Genomic DNA, 21,520 nt, shown 5'->3' on the forward strand with positions numbered 1-21,520 from the left:
AAATACATCCATAATCTCATCAGGAAAGTGTTTATTGAGGTCAAGTGAGCAGAAGGTTTTTTTTTTTTCTTCATAAACTTTTGTGTAGTTGGGTTTAATTTTTTTTTTAGAGTTTTAGGACACTTCCACTTTGGCTTCACTCTTCAGACCCGGATGCAACGTTCATCTATTATACAGGAGATAGGATTTCTCCACAAAGGGACATGAACTAGTCAACTTCCAGGTCTAATCTCTCTGCAACCTTAGACAGTATTAAAAAGACGTGTAGCTTCTGGGTCTGAAAGGTGAAAGCAACACAGACGTGCCTTAAACCTGCACTGTTTTTAATAGGCACCTACGATTGCAAATTGCTCGTTGGTTTGTGGCTGATAAGTCATTATACAATGAGCATGCAATATCACAGTCAGATCCACCGCTTGGGGTGGCTGGTGCTCAGCAGATAGAGTAGGTCATCAACTAATCAGAAGGTTGGTGGTTCAATTCCTGGTTACTCCTGTCTCTATACCAAAGTATCCTTGGGCAAGATACTTAACCCAGAGTTGCTCCCGATGTATTCGTCGTGACTGTATGTGCAAATGCTAGATAGAAAAAGTGCTTAGATGTAGAAAAAAGTGCTTGTATGAATGTGTGTGCGAGTGGGTGAATGCAAACATGATGTATAAAATGCTTTGAGTGCTCAAAGTAGAGCAGAGTGGTAGAAAAGAGCAACATAAGAACTAGTCCACTAAACATCTTGCTTGTTACATTCAAAAAACATCATGATGGTGACTGTGAAAACACTGGTCTTGAGGCTTCAGAAACCAATGAGTGATGGTGGTAAAACATGGAAAAATGGCAAGGAAACGAGGCAAAAGAAACTGACTGTGCCAGCCATACACAGTAAAAGTACTTGATTATTTTCTTTGAAATGTATGCGAGTGGTGAGAAGGAATGAAAAAAAGGCAAAAGGGGGGGAAAGAAAAGTCAAAGAAACTGTGAGAACTTAAAAGAAAATGGAACACCTTTTTTCTTTATGTTCACTTAGTTCAAGATTCCTTTTGATGTGATTAAAGTTCTTACGCACTAGGTATTTAACACATAACACTACATACATGAGTGTGAATGCAATTGAAGGAGGGAAAGCTACCAAATCAATGTGGGACTGGACATGTTTTACATGTTCGTGTGTGTGTGTGTGTGTGTGTGTATGTGTGTGTGTGTGTGTGTGTGTGTGTGTGTGTGTGTGGGGGGATGTGTATCTGTCACAGATAGGCCTCCCCAGAGCAGTGTGGGATCATCTTGACAGAAAACAGAACAAAATGCAGCCAACTTCCAAAGAAGACTTTGAAAAGGCGTTCAAGAAGCCTGGAGTCCTGAAGACTACTCAAAGTCATTACAATAAAGATTGCCAAAGAGAGGTCATTCTGAGTTGAAGAATAAAGGTGGTCATACCAAATATTGACTTGCAAGCTTGTTAGAATTGCATTACACGCTGTATTTCCATGTACGTTTGCATGTTTAAATAAACAGCTCCCTATAGTTGCTATTTTCCAAGCCACATATAAAGAAATAATGTTTGCACAGTACTGTATAACTGGTAAAATACATGTATTGCTCAATGTCAGTGAACAACATGAATAAAGCTGCTTGTGTGCTCTAAAACGACAGCAGATACCAGATGCTGTGAGTCGAAAAGACATGGTGTAAGCCAGACATCAGCTGACTGAACATGTTGGCAAAACATGAAACCCGCAACCTCTGGTGTCAGCAAATTACCAGAAACTTCTCACATGTTCTTCATCCTCTTCCAAAGAATTCTTTTTACATTAGCCTGTGAGTTCACCAAGCTACTGTAGATTGGTGGTGCACTGAAGGGACAAAAAGAGGTTAGCAAAAATAATGTTATACCAGTCAAAACCAGTGCCTTATATGGGTATTGGCTAAACCCACAACAACTACTATTAAGGCAACACACCCACACAGGTCAGGCCAGGTCACGTGCTTTTTGTTTTCTCGCAGCCGTGTTCATGAGTGTGCCAGCTGCGGCTGTTATCACGAGGTTTCCGCAGAGCCAGGCTTGTGTTACGAGGCTGGGGAGTATTTAGAGTGGCCTCTACAGTCTTTGTGCTCACTAAACTCAGACATACCACTGATCACATTTTCCAGGTTTACTGTTTGTATTACCCTCATAAAATACCCAATGTGTGGGGTTAGTTTTAAACTGTAAAATGGCATAATCATGCACTAAGAACCAGAATCCTCTGACGTTACTGTGGAGGCATTTAAGGGTAAAGTTAAGTTGTGGTTAAGCTATTAACGCCGTACTTGGCACATTTGGATTTGGCCAGCTGTAGTAAAGCAAATCTACACTGGAGTTGCATTCAGATGAATACATAGTCAAGGAATTCTTTGTTTCCTTTAGCCATGAAGGTAAAGTGTGGACTTACTATAAAACCTAGTCAAATGGAATAATAAAATATTTGTACAATGGAAGCCACATCCACCTTCCAGGATATTTGCTTTCACTTTTGTTTCCTGAAAGTGCCTTTGTTCAAACTGATAATGAAGTCACAAGTGGATGCTGAGTCATTCATAGTAAAAAATAAACAGGACTAAACCCAATGAAATAAAGGTCATGGTTATTTCCAGGAAATGTATACTCAGCAAGTCGTGACTTGATGCTCATATGAGCCAACAGTAAATATTGTTGTCCCATTTACAAAACTGAAGATAAATAGTTAGCGATATAAAAAATTTCTGATCATCATATTCAGGGCGATCATATTGTTTTTCTTTGTTTTGAGATACCTGATAGTTACCTAAATTATATCCTGGAAACCTAGCAAGACTGTCATTTAGGTTAGAGATTAAGAATCAAAGGTTCTCTACTGACAGGAAAAGACTGCACCTGAAGTGTCATTCCAGCTATGTGTGCTAGCCTGTATAAGGGTTGCCAAAAACCGATACTATGATACTAAGAGATATTAAAAATTACTATGGCATTAGATTGATCCGCCAGGGTCTCTGCTGACTATCGCGGCTGGCTATTGGGACATTAAACGTCACATCTCTGGTGGGGAAGGGGCCTGAACTGGAGAAAGAGGTTGATCGCAGGTTGATGATCGATTTTGTAATTATATCATCAGATCTGTAGCAGTATGTTCACGACGCTTGGGTGAAGAGAGAAGCTGAGCTATCAACTAATCACCACCTGGTGGTGAGTTGGACCAGGTGGTGGGGTAGGATGCTGGACAGACCTGGCGCACCTAAACATATAGTGAGAGTGCACTAGGAACTCCTGGCAGAGGCTCCAGTCTGCAAGATCTTCAACTCCCACCTCCAGCAGAATTTCAACAGCATTCCAAGGGAGGCTGAGGACATTGAGTCTGAATGAATCGTGTTCCGCACCTCCGTTGTTGAAGCCACTGCACAGCGCTGCGGCTACAAGGTGGTTAGTGCCTGTCGTGGTGGTAATCCCCAAACCAGATGGTGATAATGAACGTGAAGGGAGCCATCAAGCTAAAGAAGGAGTCCTATTGGGCTTGGTTAGCCTGTGGGACTTTGGAGGCAGATGAAGGGTACCGACAGGCCAGGTGGAATGTGGCTTGGGTGGTGGTTAAATCAAAAACACGGGTCTGGAAAGACTTTGGTGAGGCCATGGAAAAAGACTTTCAGACTGCCTCGAAGCAATTCTGGCAAACCGTCAGGCAACTCAGGAGGGGAAAGCGGTGCTCTACTCACACGCTGTATAGTGTGGGTGTGGTGCTGTTGACTTCAACTGAGGATATAGTTGTGCATTGGAGGGAATATTTGGAGGCATTCCCACTAACATGCCTTCTGTAGAGGAAGCAGAGTCTAGGGATGAGGGGGATGACTCGCCCATCACTGGGGGTGAGGTCACTGAGGTAGTTAAACAGCTCTCATCCCTGTGGTCGATGAGATTCGCCCTGAGTTCCTGAAGGCTCTGGATGTTGTAGGGCTGTTTTGATTGACATGCCTCTGCAATGTGGCATGGAGATCTAGGTTGGTGCCACTGGATTGGCAAACTGGGGTGGTCGTCCCCATCTTCAAGAAGGGGGACCGGAGGGTGTGCTTCAACTATCAGGGGATTATACTCCTTCTGCTCTGTGGCCTCAGAATCTCATCTCTGCTTTTTGCAGATAATGTGGTCCTGTTGATTTCATCAGGTGGTGGCCTCCTGCTCATACTGGAGCGGTGCACAGCCGAGTGTGAAGCTGCAGGTATGAGAATTAGTACCTCTAAGTCTGAGACCATGGTCCTCAGCTGGAAAAGGGTGGAGTGCCCACTCCGGGTCAGGGATGACTTGCTGCCCCAAGTGGAGGAGTTTAAGCATCTTGGGATCTTGTTCATGAGTGAGGGGACATGGGAATGGAAGTTTGACAGATGACAGTCTGTTGTGGTGAAGAGAGAGCTGAGTGCAAATATTAAACTGTTGATTTACCGGTCAATCAACGTCCCTACCCTCACCTATGGTCATGAACTTTGGAAAGTGAAGAGTGAGCCACTCGGAAGGGGCTCAGAGTAGAGCTGCTACTCCACATCGAAAGGATCCAGTTGAGCTGGTTTGGGCATCTGACTAGGATGCCTCCTGGGCAACTCTTGGGTGAGGTGTTCTGGGCATGTCCTACCGGGAAGAAGCCCCAGGACACACTGGAGAGATTATATTTCTCAGCTGGCCTGGAAACACCTCAGTACGCCACCTGGATATCGAAAATGGTATTGAGCATTTTCCTGGGTAACAGTGTTGAGTTTAAAATTCTACTATCTTGACAACCCTAGTATGTATATCAGATTAGACATGCTGAAAAAGGAGTTGGCTTCAGTGAATAGCATATTTTGATGTATTTTGGGGCATATGGCCACCAGTCATATAGCTCTAGGATAAGCTAAAAGTGGGAATGATGGGGCCCAGCAGCAACTGCTGACTGCCTGGATGGACTGCAGCTCTATACATGTAGGCCAAAATAAACATCAACCACAGTCTCTTTGCTGTCAGGACATGAATGTGTGTGGGGCAGCCAAACGAGTGTGTGGCTACCAGCAGTCGCACGTGTACCTCAAATACACATGTCCATGTGTATTTCTATGTATGTGTCTGTGTGTGTGTGTGTCCGCATAACGAACTGGGGACAAATCAAACCCTCAAGCTTCTGAATTACATCTTTATCTTCCTGTCTTTCCCCCTGTTACATCTAAATCAGCCCCTGCTGAGCTATGTCTGGCAGCCACAGCCTCCACTACCCATCCTTTGTCTGTTAAAAATACCATCGGTGCAGTCCAGTGACCACACCTCCATATATCTCCGTATTCCCGTGTCACACTAAATTTCATGTGCTACAAGAAAAAAGAGAAAGCAACGATTAAGAAACAAATGTTGAAAACGTAATCACTAGTTTCTTTTATTTTGTGGTAGTCCATCAAGTTAGACTGCATAGTATGAGTGAATTTTAAAATACTTTGAAAAATCACAAAGGATTGTACGTGTTTTTGGCAAATAAATGTGGCATGACAGCATGACAAGTTATTTTTTGATAGTAAAACAGCAATAAAACAGCACATACACTAATTTCACAATTTTGAAGCACTAATTACAAATAGTTTTTGCATATTTTACACATTACACATTAGCGGACTGAAAATAATGTGAATCTGAGCAACTACATTTTGACCAGCTCTGGGTTGATTCTGTGATCTATATTTTTATAAAGGATGTTAACCGTGAGTTGAGATCAAGTTAGTTCATTAGTTATACTTCACTGCTTCACTTCCATGTCTGGTCTTCAACCTCAGGGTTATAATGAGGTGTTTCACAGAGCTCCCAGTACAGGAAAACCAAGACCAGCTAAATGCCATAATCAATCAGTTTCCTGCTCAGCAGACTTCTTCATCGGGCTCACAAGAACCGTTCATCACCCTAAAGTCTTTGCTACATTGTTCAAAAGAGGCTGTGTGGCCTAGGGTGACATAGTGAAGAGCCTTGAGGTAAAGTCTTGGAGAGGTGTGAAGTTTTAACAACTTTCAGGTGAACAGAAGAACTGTACTTTGGGTAGGGAGACCCTTGACACTTAAAAGAGAACGATTCCTCCGGATATGACCAGATTAGCATGGGTGTCCATAAATCATGTTTTTGCAAATTTCATTAAAAGGCAACACTGTGTTTGATGGTACAAAGACATGTGCATACAGAAACAGGATGCCTTCAGGCTGTTATCACTTTACTCACTAGGAAAAAGAGGATCATTGGCAAAATGGAAGAATAATATGCAGAGCTGCAGGAACGGCCTTGGAAATCTAGTTAAGCATACAAACCCTTTCAAGAGACACATGACCAAAATATACCCTCCTACTGTACCATGTATAAAACATCAGTGAGACTTTCTTCAAAATTAACCCCCTTTTTTTAAATATACAGATAGAAACATGTTGCAAAGAGGCACCGTTTTTCATACCAACATCTTCAAACATCTTGACACATTACCCAATGAGACATAAAAAAAGGAAGATACTTCAAAGCAGTCCTTGCTTTCTGCAGAAAATGCCCCAAGCAGATTCATTCATCAATCTTCAGCAGCTGCAAGAGGAGAGGGGCAAATATTTTCAAGTGTAGTCTATGAATAATTTGCAATACAGAAAGCATTTCTTCAATCATCATTTTCTTAAAATATTCAAATGTTAAATGAGCTGCACTCAGTTTGCTATTGGACTCCTGAAGCTTTTTTTTTTTTTTTAAATAAACCTTAGGGACTTCCTCCTAGGGGAGTGGCTGTAAATGATGCTTGACAGTGGTGGCTGTGCAGAGTGTGTGTGCGATCTACTGGTAGACTGATGGTAGGTTCCAGGCCATTTGCTGCTGTGTTATTCCTAGAGAGGAGTCCACCCCTGGGGCTGTATGGGGAACAAGCTGGAGGTTGGACGCTGATAGCATTATAAATCACAGGCAAGCTGAGGCTGATAACGAAGGCTGTGTGTGTGCATGTGTGTGTGAGAGAGAGAGAGAGAGAGAGAGAGAGAGAGAGAGCACAGCCACAGCATTAAAACCACTGACAGGTGACATGAATAACATTGATCATCTTGCTACAATGAAAAGTTCTGCATGGACACTGTGGGTCCTGGCCTTCATACGAATCTTACTGTATCACATACCCCGCCCCCTAAACACTGTTGCAGATCAAGCACCCCCAGTGCATCCCAAGACACTCTAAAAGCTGTTCAAGATGGCTCAAAGAGCCCCAGGTGTTGACCTGGCATCCGGAGTCCCTAGATCCCAATCTGATGAAACATCTGCAGGATGCACGGAAACAAGGCTGATCCACAAAAGCCGCCATCCCACAACCCACAGGAAACAAGGGATCCGCTACCAATGTTTGGATGCTTGACACTAAAGGATGTTCCTCAGAGGTCCCGAGGGTCAGAGTTGTTTTGAAAGCACAGGGGCACCTACATATTATTAGGCAGGTAATTTTAATGTTGTGGCTGATTTTTCATCAAGCATTTGGCAGCTGATAATCTCTGGTTTGTTGTTGTGTTATTGCATGCAAGTACTGTGTACAGTATATGTGCAGAGTAAATTTAGGAATTTTCCCATTTGTCTCTTTTTTAAATGGTAAAGCAACTTTGGTTTAAATGTGCTATATGACTAAAATTTACTTACTTACTGGTATATAACCAGAGGTGGCAAAACTACTGACATTCTGTACTTAAGTAGAAGTACAAGTACTTATGTTAAAAAATACTTTAGTAAAAGTCGAAGTACTGGTTCAACTTCTCTACTTAAGTAAAAGTAAAAAAGTACAGGCTCTGAAATGTACTCAAAGTAAGAAAGTAAAAGTAGTTCTTTGGAGGATGTTTCTACCTGCTATTTTTGTGTAAAACTAACCGAACCTCGTTATATATTATTGTAATAATATAAAATAATATTACATGAGAATAGAAACATTATTCCAATCTAAATTTTAATCCTAATGAATGCACTCAGCTTGAATCTGTTATGTAGGACACAAACTGTGAAAGGGAATTTAAACACAGCTCTGTTCTCTGTGTCCTCCATAGTAGAGGGTGACTGTGCCTCCACCTAAACACCAACATGAGGATACTCAGGGGTTACAGTGGGATTCAGAAGGTGGAGGAACCCTAAGATCAGCTGTAGTGGCTCTGAACGGGGAGAAGAATCACAGCTTTCTATTGTGAGCTGCAGTAAATGATGTTGATGTGCAGGCTGTGATCAGCTGACCTGCTGCTGCTGCTCTGAGGTTTACTGCTCTGTGTGGATGAACTGAACTCACAAAGATGTAACCCAGTATTTCACAGCTATCTAAGCTGATCTCCATCCCCTACACTGACAGCATACAGGCTGCAGAAATGTTGGATTCAGTGAATGAATCTCAGCATCAGCAGCTTTGATTCAGACTCATCTCTGCTGCACTGATGTAACCTGTAACTCTGACCATGAACACAAACACTGTGCTCCAGTCCAACACAGAGCTTTACTGTAAATACAGTACAACAAGCTAACATATTTATTACACATTAAACTGCAGTATTTTCATAGAATCTTTGAATAACACAAAGTCAGCACACTTCAGTTTATTTTCCAGTCCTTACCTTTAAATCTAACCTCTCTTCTTCCTCTCCTGTCCTCTTTCTCCATCTCTGAGTGAACTTCTCTCTCTTTGCTCTCCCTGAAATACAGCAGCTCTTCTTTTAGCTAGCAGACACACTGTGTGACAAACTGCACACACTTTGTGTGTTTGCTGATATTTGTTGAGCATTTAGAAACGTTGCATTTACCTGCCACACGTTACTCCCTTCATGCTCGCTCCTCTTCAGTAGCGCTAGCTAAGCTGTTTATGTGCCGCAGCGCAACTTACGGACTCGGTCCGGCCCGATTATAGCACTATAAATGATACATTAATTATATGGGTTTGCGTATTTAATCCCTTTGTACGAGATCAGCCCCGGTGATGGAGGATACGCAGTACGATTGTCTCTTATGTGTTATTATTCCTCCGTTTAGGCTCAGATCGTTTGATGTTTGAAGGCGCACTGACCGGAAATGCAAACTTCTCTCTGACGTGTTAAAAAGTAACGAGTCTGTTTGAAAATGTAAGAAGTAGAAAGTACCGATACTTGTGTAAAAATGTAGGGAGTAAAAGTTAAAAGTAGTCAGAAAAATAAATACTTAAGTAAAGTACAGATACCTGAAAAATCTACTTAAGTACAGTAACGAAGTATTTGTACTTCGTTACTTCCCACCTCTGTATATAACTACAAAAATTCTGATTAAACTCAGAATTCTGACTTTACTCTCGTAATTCTGACTTTTTTCTCATCGGAATACTGACTTTAACCTGGGAATTCTGACGTTTTGTTTCTCAAAACTATGAAAAAGTCATAATTCTGAGATATTCTGATGACCCAAAAATATCTATTTAGTGTCTCTAATTTCTGTGTATGTACACTCACAAAACATAATTATTTTATTTTTGGAAGGGTGCAAAGGCATTTAAAATTGCACATTATAGGACAGTAAAGTGGTTACACCTCCTGAACTCAGTGTACAGAAACTCACAAACCCAAATACACACTTAGGGAGGAGCACACACTTTGTAGATTTTAAAACAAATATAATTTTTGAACTGCAATAAACCCAAGATATATAAAATCTTTGCTAATAATAAGTATTTTTTTAAAAAGGCATTAAAGGTGGGATTTATTTATTTTTTCAAAAACTGTGTGCTCTCAGTCAGTTTGTTAGCGTAAGCTGGAGCAAAACATTTTACAGACCACCGCACTCACACATGCACATAAATACCACCAATCATGAGCGGACAGACATCTTCCATCCCATACTCTGACAAAAATGGGGTCAATTCTGCACACATTTAACCACCAATGAAAGAGGATACCCCAAAATTACTACTCTGCGAGAGCTTGAAGAAACCAGTGACTTCATGTCTACTGCAGTTATACTGATTTACTCACGTTCAACCCTCTCAACTCCCACCGCAGCCCAGAACACCTCCCTTTCCCCCTTCCCCATCCCCCTCTGTATGTGTTAGCATCCTACATCCTTCCTTTTTCTCATCTGTCTCTGAGACCCCACAGAAACTCACACATTTACCAACCAACTCAGCACCAGAGCTGTTAGGATAATACACTGTGTTATCAGTGACAGATAAGAGAGGTCAGACACAGATTCAGCCTGACTGATTCCATAAACACAGCTGAACAGTCTCTGTATTCTTATCTGCAATGGCTGGCTCACAGTTGACAGGACTTGGAGATTTAACAGGGAGGACCTCCAAAACCAGACAATAATCAAGCTATAAACTCTCATCACAACACCAGGACACAGATTATCCCCTGAAGCAAAAAATGAAAAGAATGGTGTAGCAGAAAAGGAGTGGAAAATGCAGCCCAGACACAGATAAAATTACACTCCAAAAAAATAAAATAATTTCACAAATAATGGTGCTGATTGATCCATCCCTGTCTGGATAAAAGGTATGTATGTGTGTGTGTGTGTGTGTATACATTTTTGTGCACATTTTAAAGCCTGTGGTTAATTAATTACTGTCTTGACATGTCAGGATTAGCCCATGGGTGGGAAACTGATAAAGGAAGAAGATCATTAATCTCATCCTTCCACACAGACATAAAGTCAAAACACAAGATGCAATGCCAAATGTTGTTTTCTTTGCAAAGGTTTTGGGGTAGAAAATACACGCAGAAGCATTTAAATCCTTAAATGGCATCTCTACTTTGAGTCAAAAAACAAAACAAATTCTTTCAGAAATGATGCCACGTTAGATTAAGACACTGAGATGCTTCAGATTCCTTACAAAGCACAAACAAAAGTCGAACAAATTATGCCCATAATGACAATAATCATGATCATCGCATATGATGATGAAGATGATGTTTTTTGCAACCACAACAGAACCCATTTTAGTGCCACTAATTCTGAAACAGAGCACTAACCTATGAGCCGGAGTGCAGCTCATACATTAGCAAACATCACCCCCTGGTGGCAGGAAAAAGTAAACCATGGATATTGGTTTCTTGGGGGACTCACCACAGGTGTAGATGACGCTGAGGTACTTCCTGGTGCCAGCGTAACACGGATCTCCAAACTCTCTTGTGGACGCTCGGATCAGACAGGTTTTCTTTCCCTGGCAGCGCGCCGTAAGGACCTGCAGAGCCACAGATGACTGGCACTCTGGAACAAGGACAGAGAGGGGTAAATATTTACTAATACTTTGTGTACTACATCATTTTCAGTAACATCTGATTCACTGGAAAATGATGAATAAAATCCAAAATATTATATAGAAAAATTCCAGCTTAACATACAAAATTGTAAAATATTAACTTCTCTTAAAATTCTAGGCAAAAACATTTAGAAATGAAGATTCCTGTTAAAATATTTTCTGTATAAATGGACAAAGTCCAGACAGCATTAAAAAAAAACTATAGTAAATGTCCCTAATTCCCCTGTAACTGATATCATTTTCCATTTCTTATTCTCTCTGTTCTTAGATGACATGAATCTCAGCAATGGACACACACAGAAACACTTCCACATCTCAGATCCCACGCTGGAGTCTCTGTCCACACCAGACCCGCACAGAGAAACCTTTCGGAGGCGTTACATTGTGTGTGTGTGTGTGTGTGGGAGTGTGTGTATAGAAGCCTGTAAATGTAAAGGATAGGCCTCTCATACATCACTAAGCAGCACCAGTCAACTCCTCTCCTCTCCTATTTTTTTGCCTTTAATTTCTGTCCTTTCTTTCATATTTGTAACACAGCTACAGAAGATGACACGCCAACATTTAAGCCAGTAAACTGCAACTGAATTTAATAGTGAAGGGAATATGAAAAAGTACTTAAAGGTGCAATCCCAGTGGAATTCCCATTCTACATTTCTCCACATGACACCAGTGACACTAAGTATAAAGGTATGAGGACCACTAATCAACTCCTGTTGTGTCTTGTGGGAATGTGGATGGGCCTTGGTTCCACATGGATGCCTCTCGGGCCCCCACGGTCCATCTAACCCCTAAAAACAACACAAGGAAATGAGCCTTTGAAAATGGACACTTGGCTGTCTTGGCGGCCTGTGCAGAGGGAGAAATGCAGAAGACAGCTAAAGAAGACATGCTGGTTAAGACTTGATTTAACGGTCACCAGACCACAACAAATTATGGCCAAAGGTTAAATGTCACAGTCAGGAAGTGTCTGAGGGTAATCTAGTGGTCCTGCATAATATCAAACCCTGCAGTCCCGCCTTATAATCAGGAGAGAATACATTTTTTGTCATTTAAATAAATTGTAGGATAATCTGTACCATAAATCTTGTGTAGTTACAGGTCACAGCATATGCATCGCATTAATCTTCTCAACAATGTGAATCACTGTTGGTCCAATTTGACACAGTTCAAATGGGTACCCGGACCCCCCCCCAAAAGCTGGAGCTGACATACTGGAATTCCCAACTAGGATGTAGTGTGAAAGCCTGTGGGAACCAGTGAAAGTAACTGGATATGAAGGAACATGCCTCAAAGGTCAGATAATTCCCACTGTCACTTAAAATATGTGGACTCATGTGAAAAAAAAGTTCATCTTAATTCCACCATCAGTCCTAAATTTAGAGGAAATTTTTTACTAATTTAGTTATCAATGTTTTAATTATGATAATGACAAATCAACTTTGTTTTGACTGAATAACTGCCCAATTATCTCAGCTTTAGAAAATGAGGCTAATACCAGTATAATTCATTTCAAATCATCTCATCTCAAACTGGTTTCTTGAACACATACTGAACTCAAATCAGTCACCAGATCTCAATCCAATAGAGCACCTTTGGGATGTTGTAGAATGGGATATTAGCATCATGGATGTCAGTTGACAAATCTGTGTGATCCTGTCATATCAACATGGACCAAAATCAGAATGTTTCCAGCACAGATTCCTTCTGGAGTCTATGCCATGAAGAATTAACACTGGTCTGAAGGTAAAAGGGGAGCCAACACAGTTCTAGCAAGACGTACCTAATAAAGTGTCAGGTGAGCGTAAGAGGTTCACATGTAAGAGGTTATTGTCCCTATTAGCAACTTATCATCAGTTTATATAACACAAACTGATCAACAGCCTGTGCCTATGACTGAGATTAATGCTGCAACTATTGGCTGTTATTTCCCTAATTCCTTAATACTTTCTTAATCACTTCATATTTTGCTATAAAGTATATAAATAAACAAAGCACAAAACAAAAAAACTTTTTTCATCACTGTTTTATTTCCAGGTTTCTACTAGGAACTGTAAAGATCCCTGATTGTGGCTAAAGTTGATTCAGTATGCAAACACAGTACAGCACTACAATGACCTCCTGCTCCGACTGATGTGCTTTAATTTTCTCTGTCGCTCTTTTTTCTTACCAGAGGGCTTTAAAATGTCTTCCTTGACAAACCAAGTCCACTGACAGACAGCCCCCCCCCCCCCCCCCCCCCCCCCCCCCCCCCCCCCCCCCCATTAACTGCAGCTTAGAATCCCTGACTGGGTGATTAGTAGAGCACGGGGCTCACAGAAAATGGGGTGGGACCTAAAGGTTCAGGAACTGATGGAGAGGATGGAGACACACATGTATTCTTTGTTCACCAGCTCAGCCACACACACACACACACACACACACACACACACACACACACACACACACACACACACACACACACACACACACACACACAAAAGACACAGAACACTCCTGAGGGTCTGACCTCCTCTGGCTCTCATTAGTGGTTTTAACACAGATAGACAAGCATGCAACAGTCCTCTCTCTCACTCTCTCACTCTCTCACGCACGCACACACACACACACACACAAGACATGAATAAACCCGGTTACCTCTAACCTTTACCCTCTCCAATTTTCCAAGCTTGGGCCACCACCCCTCTATCCTCCACACACCCAACAAGGACAGGCCTATAGTTCAGAAGAGTAGGTCCATAGTCAAGTGAAGCAGCAAGTGAGGAAAGGGAGGAGCTTCCTGGACACACACACACACACACACACACACACACACACACACACACACACACACACACACACACACACACACACACACACACACACACACACACACACACACACACTTATTCTTACTGATGACTGATTACAGCAGGAAACATAAACTGAGGTCACATGCAGAAAATCACCTGAAAGTATTTTTCTTTAAAGGAATCACACAGTTCTAAAAGTTACTGACCCGAGCTTCTAAAACAATGAAAGGGTAATTCTACCTCGAGAACCCATCACCTGAAGCTGTTCCTCTGTACTGCATGGTTTTCAAGTGTATGTTGATATGCTGTTTCGTACCAGCAGCATTTCAACTCGTTTAGTCACATCAGTAAACTTTTCTAAGTGTCAGTGTTGGATTGTGTGTTCACAATTTATCTGCTGGTGCTCACGTCCCGGCAGAATACCATGTCAGGGGTTTCACTTGTTACAGAGTCACATATATTAAGGCCGATGTACTACACTGTAGGGTGAGTGCATTTTCAGTGCCACATATCCTGGGAGCCGGTGTCAAACAAATCTGTAGTACAGCAACTTTGTGTTTTCAAATAAACAAAACACACCTCTGAGCACATATCCAAATTCACGAATGAGCGCACACACATGTGCAAAGAGTACAGCAACCACATTCTCACTAGAACTACCATAACAATCCTCCAAGTTTTCCACCCACGCACACCTTTCCTGGAATTTGAAGACAATTGATGGAAAAGCAGTCATCTCCTCTTTCACTCTGATTCATCCGTAATACGTATCATTTAATGGGGAGGTTTAACTCATTGCTGTGGGATTAAAACTCTTTGTGTAACAGAAGAGTGATTTTCAGATGCTGAGATAAGGTGAAAGGACCTGCACACGCCAAGTGCTTTAAGTGGATGTCACTGATGAATTTGAGACAACCTTCCCGCAATACACACGACACGCATTTGCCCTAAAATGCTCTTTCATTTCTGCAGGGATATATTTTACTGTAACACACATCAATATCCTGACACAGTCACGCCATATACATGTATACATATGTGCAAAAGCCTTGAGCCACCACACACTTCTTTAAATTTTGCTGCCAAGGAGCCAGATTTTCTTGGGACTTTTTTTTTTTTAAGCAGTGTCACACTCCAAAGAAGAGCTTTGGAAAGTCTGGAGAACTATTCCTGAAGACTGCTTAAAGAAATTACAAGAAAGATTCCTAAGAGAGTTCAGGCTGTGCTGAAGAATAAAGGTGGTCATAGCAAATATTGACTTTCATGTTTGGTAGAATTGTGCAACCTCTGTTACTGCCTTATATACTGTACTCCCATGTACAGTATGTTTGCATGTTTCAGTAAATCACTCCATCTATTTCCCATATTTCTAGCAAAATCTAAAGAAATGAGGGCCAGCTCGAGACTTTTGCACAGTACTGTACATGCAGAGATTTTTCCATATGTGGGTTTGTAGGGTGATAGCAAGTTATGTCAGAATCATCTCAGTGAATCAGACAATTTGGTATGTGTGTTATGTGTGTTATCACCGTAACCCCGCATGAGCCTTCTATAATAGAAAACATGCACTCTGAGAAATTCTTGATAGCCAGTACACAAATATCATTGATATTTTTGCAAACTTTAAGAAAAATAATCTGGTGACTGAAGTCTGTCAGCTAAGGTCTTTCAGGACCGATTTAAACAGACAGAACTGCACATTTGATCTAAATCTATATCTACATCTATGTCTGCAATGTCCAAAACAGTACAGACATCCTGCTATTTATCTGCTCTGTACCCACCAGCGTCAGTAATAAATACAGATAGTTTTACAGCGAAGTATCTCACACCCTAAAACTGGAACAGGTGTCCAAAATTAAGTGTTAAAGTCGAAGTGCAGCTGTGCATTTTCAGCTTTAAAAAAAAACTACCACGAGAATCTGAAAGTGTAACCAACCTGCATACAGGCAAAAGTTTGAAACATCTTTTTCAAAGCACACACTCAAAAGTGAAAGCACACTAGCCTTCCTTTATTTAAAAAAAAAAAAAAAAAAAGCACTCTAAGATCCTGCATGCCAAGCATGGGGGGCTATTTAGATGTCAAGAGGTGTGTATGATGGTAATAGGGCAGATGAGAGAGGAGGGCTGAAGCAGGCCCCTTTACTTTGAGGATTCTTCATCACCGCCGAGAGCCGTCCAACTCCACCACTCCTACTCAGAAAATAAGGAACAGACAAGATCAAAGAGGCCTAATTTTGTGAGTACATGCCTGTATACATACTTTTGTATTCAACAGGAAACCAGATTACAGTTTTCCATGGCTCTATATGCCAGTAAATTCCCTGTGGTAAATTTAGTCAAGGTAAATAAGTTCACTGGAAAAAGCTACAAGACATTTGTTTTTGTGACTAGCCAAAGTTCTCACAAAGCTTTCCCACTTTCTGGCAGGTGGCTGGTGTTAAACCTTTCCATGAAACAGAGCACATATGATCATTCTAAGAAAACAGTGTACAAGCAAAGCACCATAATATATCTTAACATTACACTACGCATCACACACCTGGGCAGGTGCAGCCAGCTGTGTGAGTTCAGCGGCTGATCCCACAAATCAGGCTGCAATGACTTTGCCAGGGAGGTGCGGTTTGAGAGATTACCATAACCTATCCTGTTGGCACATTCGAACACTCATTTAAGGAAACTTAAATTCAAAACAGGCACAAAACAAACTTGTGCTTTATGCGAGTGCCAACCTCAAGATTATTCAGACATACAGAGCCACAAGCACACACATGCACCGGAGGCTCCACGCTACTGCGGGAGGGGGAGAAAAGAAGGAGGGGGAGCATTTAGAAATAATCAACAGTGTATGTCTCAGCTGTCGCTCAAGGCACCCTCAGTTCCTGCTCGAGGTGACATAAGAGCCACATCAAAGATGGAGCTGACAGAGGAAATCCCACCTACAGCACCACTAGGCTGTCTGGAACAGCTCAGGGGGTGGCTGTGGGTGACTGCACTGTTTACATGCACACACGTGTATATATGATGGAGAGAGGAAAAAAAATCATTCTACATAATGGGTGAACAGGAGTTTGTGTATGTCTGACTCTACAGTTGATGTAAACACACAAACGGCAAATATGTGATTTGCCAGTGAACACCGCTTCTCCTCTGAAATCAGATCTCAAAGCAGCCCTGTCTCACCTGCTACACCTACATGTCACATGTCTGGTCCACTGCTTCCTGCTCATATAGAGTTTAAAAAGACTGCCTGGCTAAAAGGTCAGGGTCACCACAACAGCACCTACGGTTAACCTAATACTAATACTTGTCACAGATCCAAGTTTACAGTCATTAACATTCCCCTAAACAAGGGCAGGGGTACATGTGGTTAGCCCATGCACTCACACATGCACATAAACACGCATACATACTTGGAGGGAACTCAATATGTCCCTTTTCAACAGGCCAAACTCAGTGCTTTTGATGACAGAGACATCTGATCTGCATTCCTCCTAGTTCTCCTGGCAATCTGTGCATGTTAGTGTGTGTCTACCTGCGCCTGAGTGGTGGTTTTCTTTATCTCAGAATGCTCTCAGAAAAAGGTGATTTGCTTCTAAAAGTTTAATTATCAATCAGTGTTTGTGGACAAAGTGTAAAGAGGTTTGAATAGATGACATCAATGATAAGTGTGACAGGCCAGTGTTTGGTCTAGAGCCTCTGAGGCAAAGAATGTGGAGGAAATGGAGGAATAAAGGTTTCCAAACCACAACAGCATCTCAAGGCAATATCGCCCACGTCAAAGAAAATTCATGAAGGGGCAAATTGAGCAGGTGTTTTGAACCCGACAGGGTTTGTAGTTCACTTTGTGGTTCACTGGAGTTCGAGTCCAGGCGTGTAAACCTCATCTTTAAAACGTTTTCATTTTTCACATCTGCTCAGCGTAATGATACCTGGCATGTTTTGATTATGTCTTCGCTGAAAGGCATTTTTGTCTTTTAGCAAGGAGAATGACCTGAAGTTGCACTCTTCCAGTTCATTAATATGTATAAGAACATTAGCACAACAAGGTTACTCTCTTTAACATCATGCAAACACAAGTAGGCCTAATTTGCATCCTAAGCTAGCATCTTAATGTGCAAAATCTCACTCCTTCACTGACCTCAGACTGACCCCAAAATCAATAATATGAAGGATTATCCTAATATAATGGTCACAAGCTATAAAAGTACTGCCTAAAATATTGCTTTGAGGGGCACACACTGCATACTTGCACTGCCACAATATGAGTGTAAGAAGGTTTCTTACCTACTGATGGGGCCCTCCTGTGGTGAAGGGGACACTCCAGGGTGCCCTGCAGAGTTCTGCCAAACATGGCGGAGTAGACAGCAATCTGCATACCCTGTTTGCAGCTTAGCCTCATCTTATCCTCCTCACAGACCACCTTATTCTTATACTCATCTGTGGATAGAGAAAGACAAGGAAGAAAGCTTGACAACCAAAAAAAAAAAAAAAGAAAGAAACAGAAAAGAAAAACAGAATACACTACACTTATTTTGTCAAAAGTGAAAGAATTAAGTTTCACTTAATTGAATATAGTTTGATATGAGGTTTCCTTTTATGGGCATTTCACGATTATATGCAAATTACTAGCAGGGCACTCAGTAGAGTGCATACCTCCCCCACCCCAAATTACCAATACTACACTGCAATACCACCCAATGCTGTCATACTCCATCACAAATATATATTTGTGAAATATATATTTTATTGGCTTTTAAAAACTGTAAAATAAGATTTTATATTTTATTTTAAAAATTAGATTTGCACAGATAATGGCATATATAAAGTCTGGTTATAGTTTATGTTTATTTATCCTAATGGCATTCTCAAAAAAAAAAACCTAAATGAAAAAATTAGAACAAGCATTTGCCAAGATATGTATTGTATGTGATTTTTGTGTACGGCTTGTAGTTCACTTTGAATTGTTATGAGTATTTTAATTTAGATTAGAAAAAGACAACAAATTATCAGCAGTAACTGTTTATGCCCGAGTACCAAATTGCATTGCAACAGATGAAAAATTCACAGAAATATGAATTTTTTCAAATTTCAGCAATGATGAGATAGGGATTTTTTTTCTTGATTTGTGAACATTTTTGGTGACCTTGAACTTTGATCTTTGAGGATGAAAATGTATGTTCTTGGGCCCCTAAGGAATATCTCCACAAAGTTTCATGAATTTTGGTTCACAATGGAAAAGAATCCTTTTAAAAATTCCTTGATCCAGATGGTGATCCGAATTACCACCAAAATCTAATCAATTGTTCCTTGTAACACTCCCAACAACTCCTGAAATTTCCATCAAAATCCGTTTCCAAGCTATCCTGCTAACGGACAAACACACAGACAATCAAACGTCACCCAAAACATAGCCTCTATACCTATCGATGGGCGAGGTAATAACTTCTAAATGAAACCTTTGTTTAGCAGTTTATCACATGCACAGAGAACAGAGCAGTGACTTCATTTTTCATTCAGTGTAATGGGCATGAGACAGAGGGAGTATGGCTTGGTGGACATGTTGAGCCACGCAGAGGCATTCCTTAGACACATCCACCCAAAGTGACCTGTGACAGCAAGAAGTAGCTTCTCTGGCCTGCAAATTCAAACACAAGAGCAGAGTGTTTCTACATCCATGTGGGGAGTGGAACAGGAATGCAGGAAAAAAAAATAAAAAGAGAGAAAGCAAAGAAAATGGCCAGGACCAGTTTGTTATACTTCTTGGTGACAGACTCTTTTTCTCTCACACCCTCCCTGTTCTCTTTCACTAACACCATCTTCTAGCCACCTCTCCTTTCAGAGGCAGTGACACCTGCCCGTTGCACCTCACTAACACCCCATGCAGCCTCTTTCTTCCCCCCGGAGAAGTCATTGGTTAAGTGACAGTGAACAAAGAGCTGCTGATTGGCCCTGGGGTCCAGTGGAGAAAGAAAAAGTAGGGAACGCAGGGGGATCAGTGGATTAATGCTGAGTTGTGGCCACTCTTGTGTGAACTCTTGCACAGCTCAGTGTGGCTCGGCTCGGCACAGCACTGAGCGACAAATACTAGAATATTAGAATCTGGGTGGGATTACCACACTGCTGTGACTCCCCTCTGGAGTGATACTCTTAGCTTCCTGGCTCACAGGGAAGAGGAAGGAGAGGGATAAACAGAGAGGCATGCATAAAGTATTTTTTCATATAAAAGAAACAGCAAAGAGGGAAGAGATTCCAAGAGTCACACAGATACTGACACGTAAATTGATGTAGACTATAGAAGAATGAGTTGCCTGTAGAAACTGGTTGAATGAAAAGCAAATTAAATTACTATTGCCAATTCTGACCCTTATAAGCACTAGGCTACTGTTTGGCATCTGTAACTGAACCTTAAATTTAGTCAGTAACTGCTGCAAAAGTGTGAGGCCAGAATGAACAAACTTTGGTATAAGGATAAGATATTCTTGAGAGTAAGGCTATTTATCTCAGCGCTGCAACGTGTTTGCATGGAGAAGTAAAGTCTCAACATTTCTTGCCAGCTAAAGACCAAACATTGCTATTAACAGGTTGTCATATAACTGTGTACTTTGCAAATGAGACATGGCAGATTCCCCAAGATTCAGATCACATATAACCTCCATAGTTATTACATATTACAGAAGGTCTCCGGGCAGAGTCATAGTAGTATTAAGAGAGTCCTTCAGTGGATGTGCCAGGCTTTTTAAACCATTGCACGAGGGTACAGGTTGACAACACGGTCCTGGGTGTATTGCTTTTTTCTAATAGATACAGCCTAGATCAGGAAAGGGGCCTCCAGGGAAGCAGGAGTTATACATATGGCTGCCAATATTCAGTATTGAATGATACTGATTCAGTACTGCCTGCGCAGCCAAAACCTGACATAACGTAGTCCTCCATTATTGTCAATATATATGATATCAAACATATATATTTTGTTCACTAGGAGACGTTTCTTTATTTTGACTGTAGTTTCTGAGTTAGCACCACATACTACATCCTGATGCTATAAATACTTCCTAGGGTAACAGCTGTGTTAAACCAGAACTGCAAATTGTTCCCTACAACACCACAATTTATCTCACATAGAGCCCAGCTGTGTTAGAAAAACCCATTATCATCATTTCCAGTTCAGTATTTTTATCTTTAAATTGGCCTGGACACTGAAACAAGCCACTTTATTTACTCTCCCTTCAAGGCCACCTCCTTTTAGGCCATTTTTTTTTTCTGTTTGGCTGTCCCTAGTAGACAGAAATCCTTAATGTGAAATTTTGGCCAGCCACTAATTAGAGAAAAGCAATACATTTCCTTTAATACATTAAACAATATACCTCAGCCCTAGCACCTAGTTCAAATATTAATCAGATACTTTATAAACTGCTACAGGGCAGAGCAGTGGTATAAATATAAACACTAGACTTGGGA

At 41.2% G+C, this 21,520-nt stretch overlaps 1 protein-coding gene across 1 annotated transcript in view; it reads right to left on the reverse strand.

The window, feature by feature from the left end:
* eva1aa (eva-1 homolog A, regulator of programmed cell death a) overlaps positions 1-21,520 on the reverse strand; it is an 81,080-nt gene that overhangs the window by 36,504 nt on the left and 23,056 nt on the right. Inside the window, exons 4-5 of the mRNA XM_030722257.1 lie at positions 18,347-18,499; positions 11,075-11,218 (exon numbers count right to left, since the gene is read on the reverse strand). Of these exons, the coding sequence (XP_030578117.1) occupies positions 11,075-11,218; positions 18,347-18,499 (297 nt within the window). The remainder of the gene's footprint in view (positions 1-11,074; positions 11,219-18,346; positions 18,500-21,520) is intronic.

Source organism: Archocentrus centrarchus, chromosome 24 (assembly GCF_007364275.1).
Source record: "Archocentrus centrarchus isolate MPI-CPG fArcCen1 chromosome 24, fArcCen1, whole genome shotgun sequence".
In the NCBI taxonomy this organism is placed as follows: domain Eukaryota; kingdom Metazoa; phylum Chordata; class Actinopteri; order Cichliformes; family Cichlidae; genus Archocentrus; species Archocentrus centrarchus.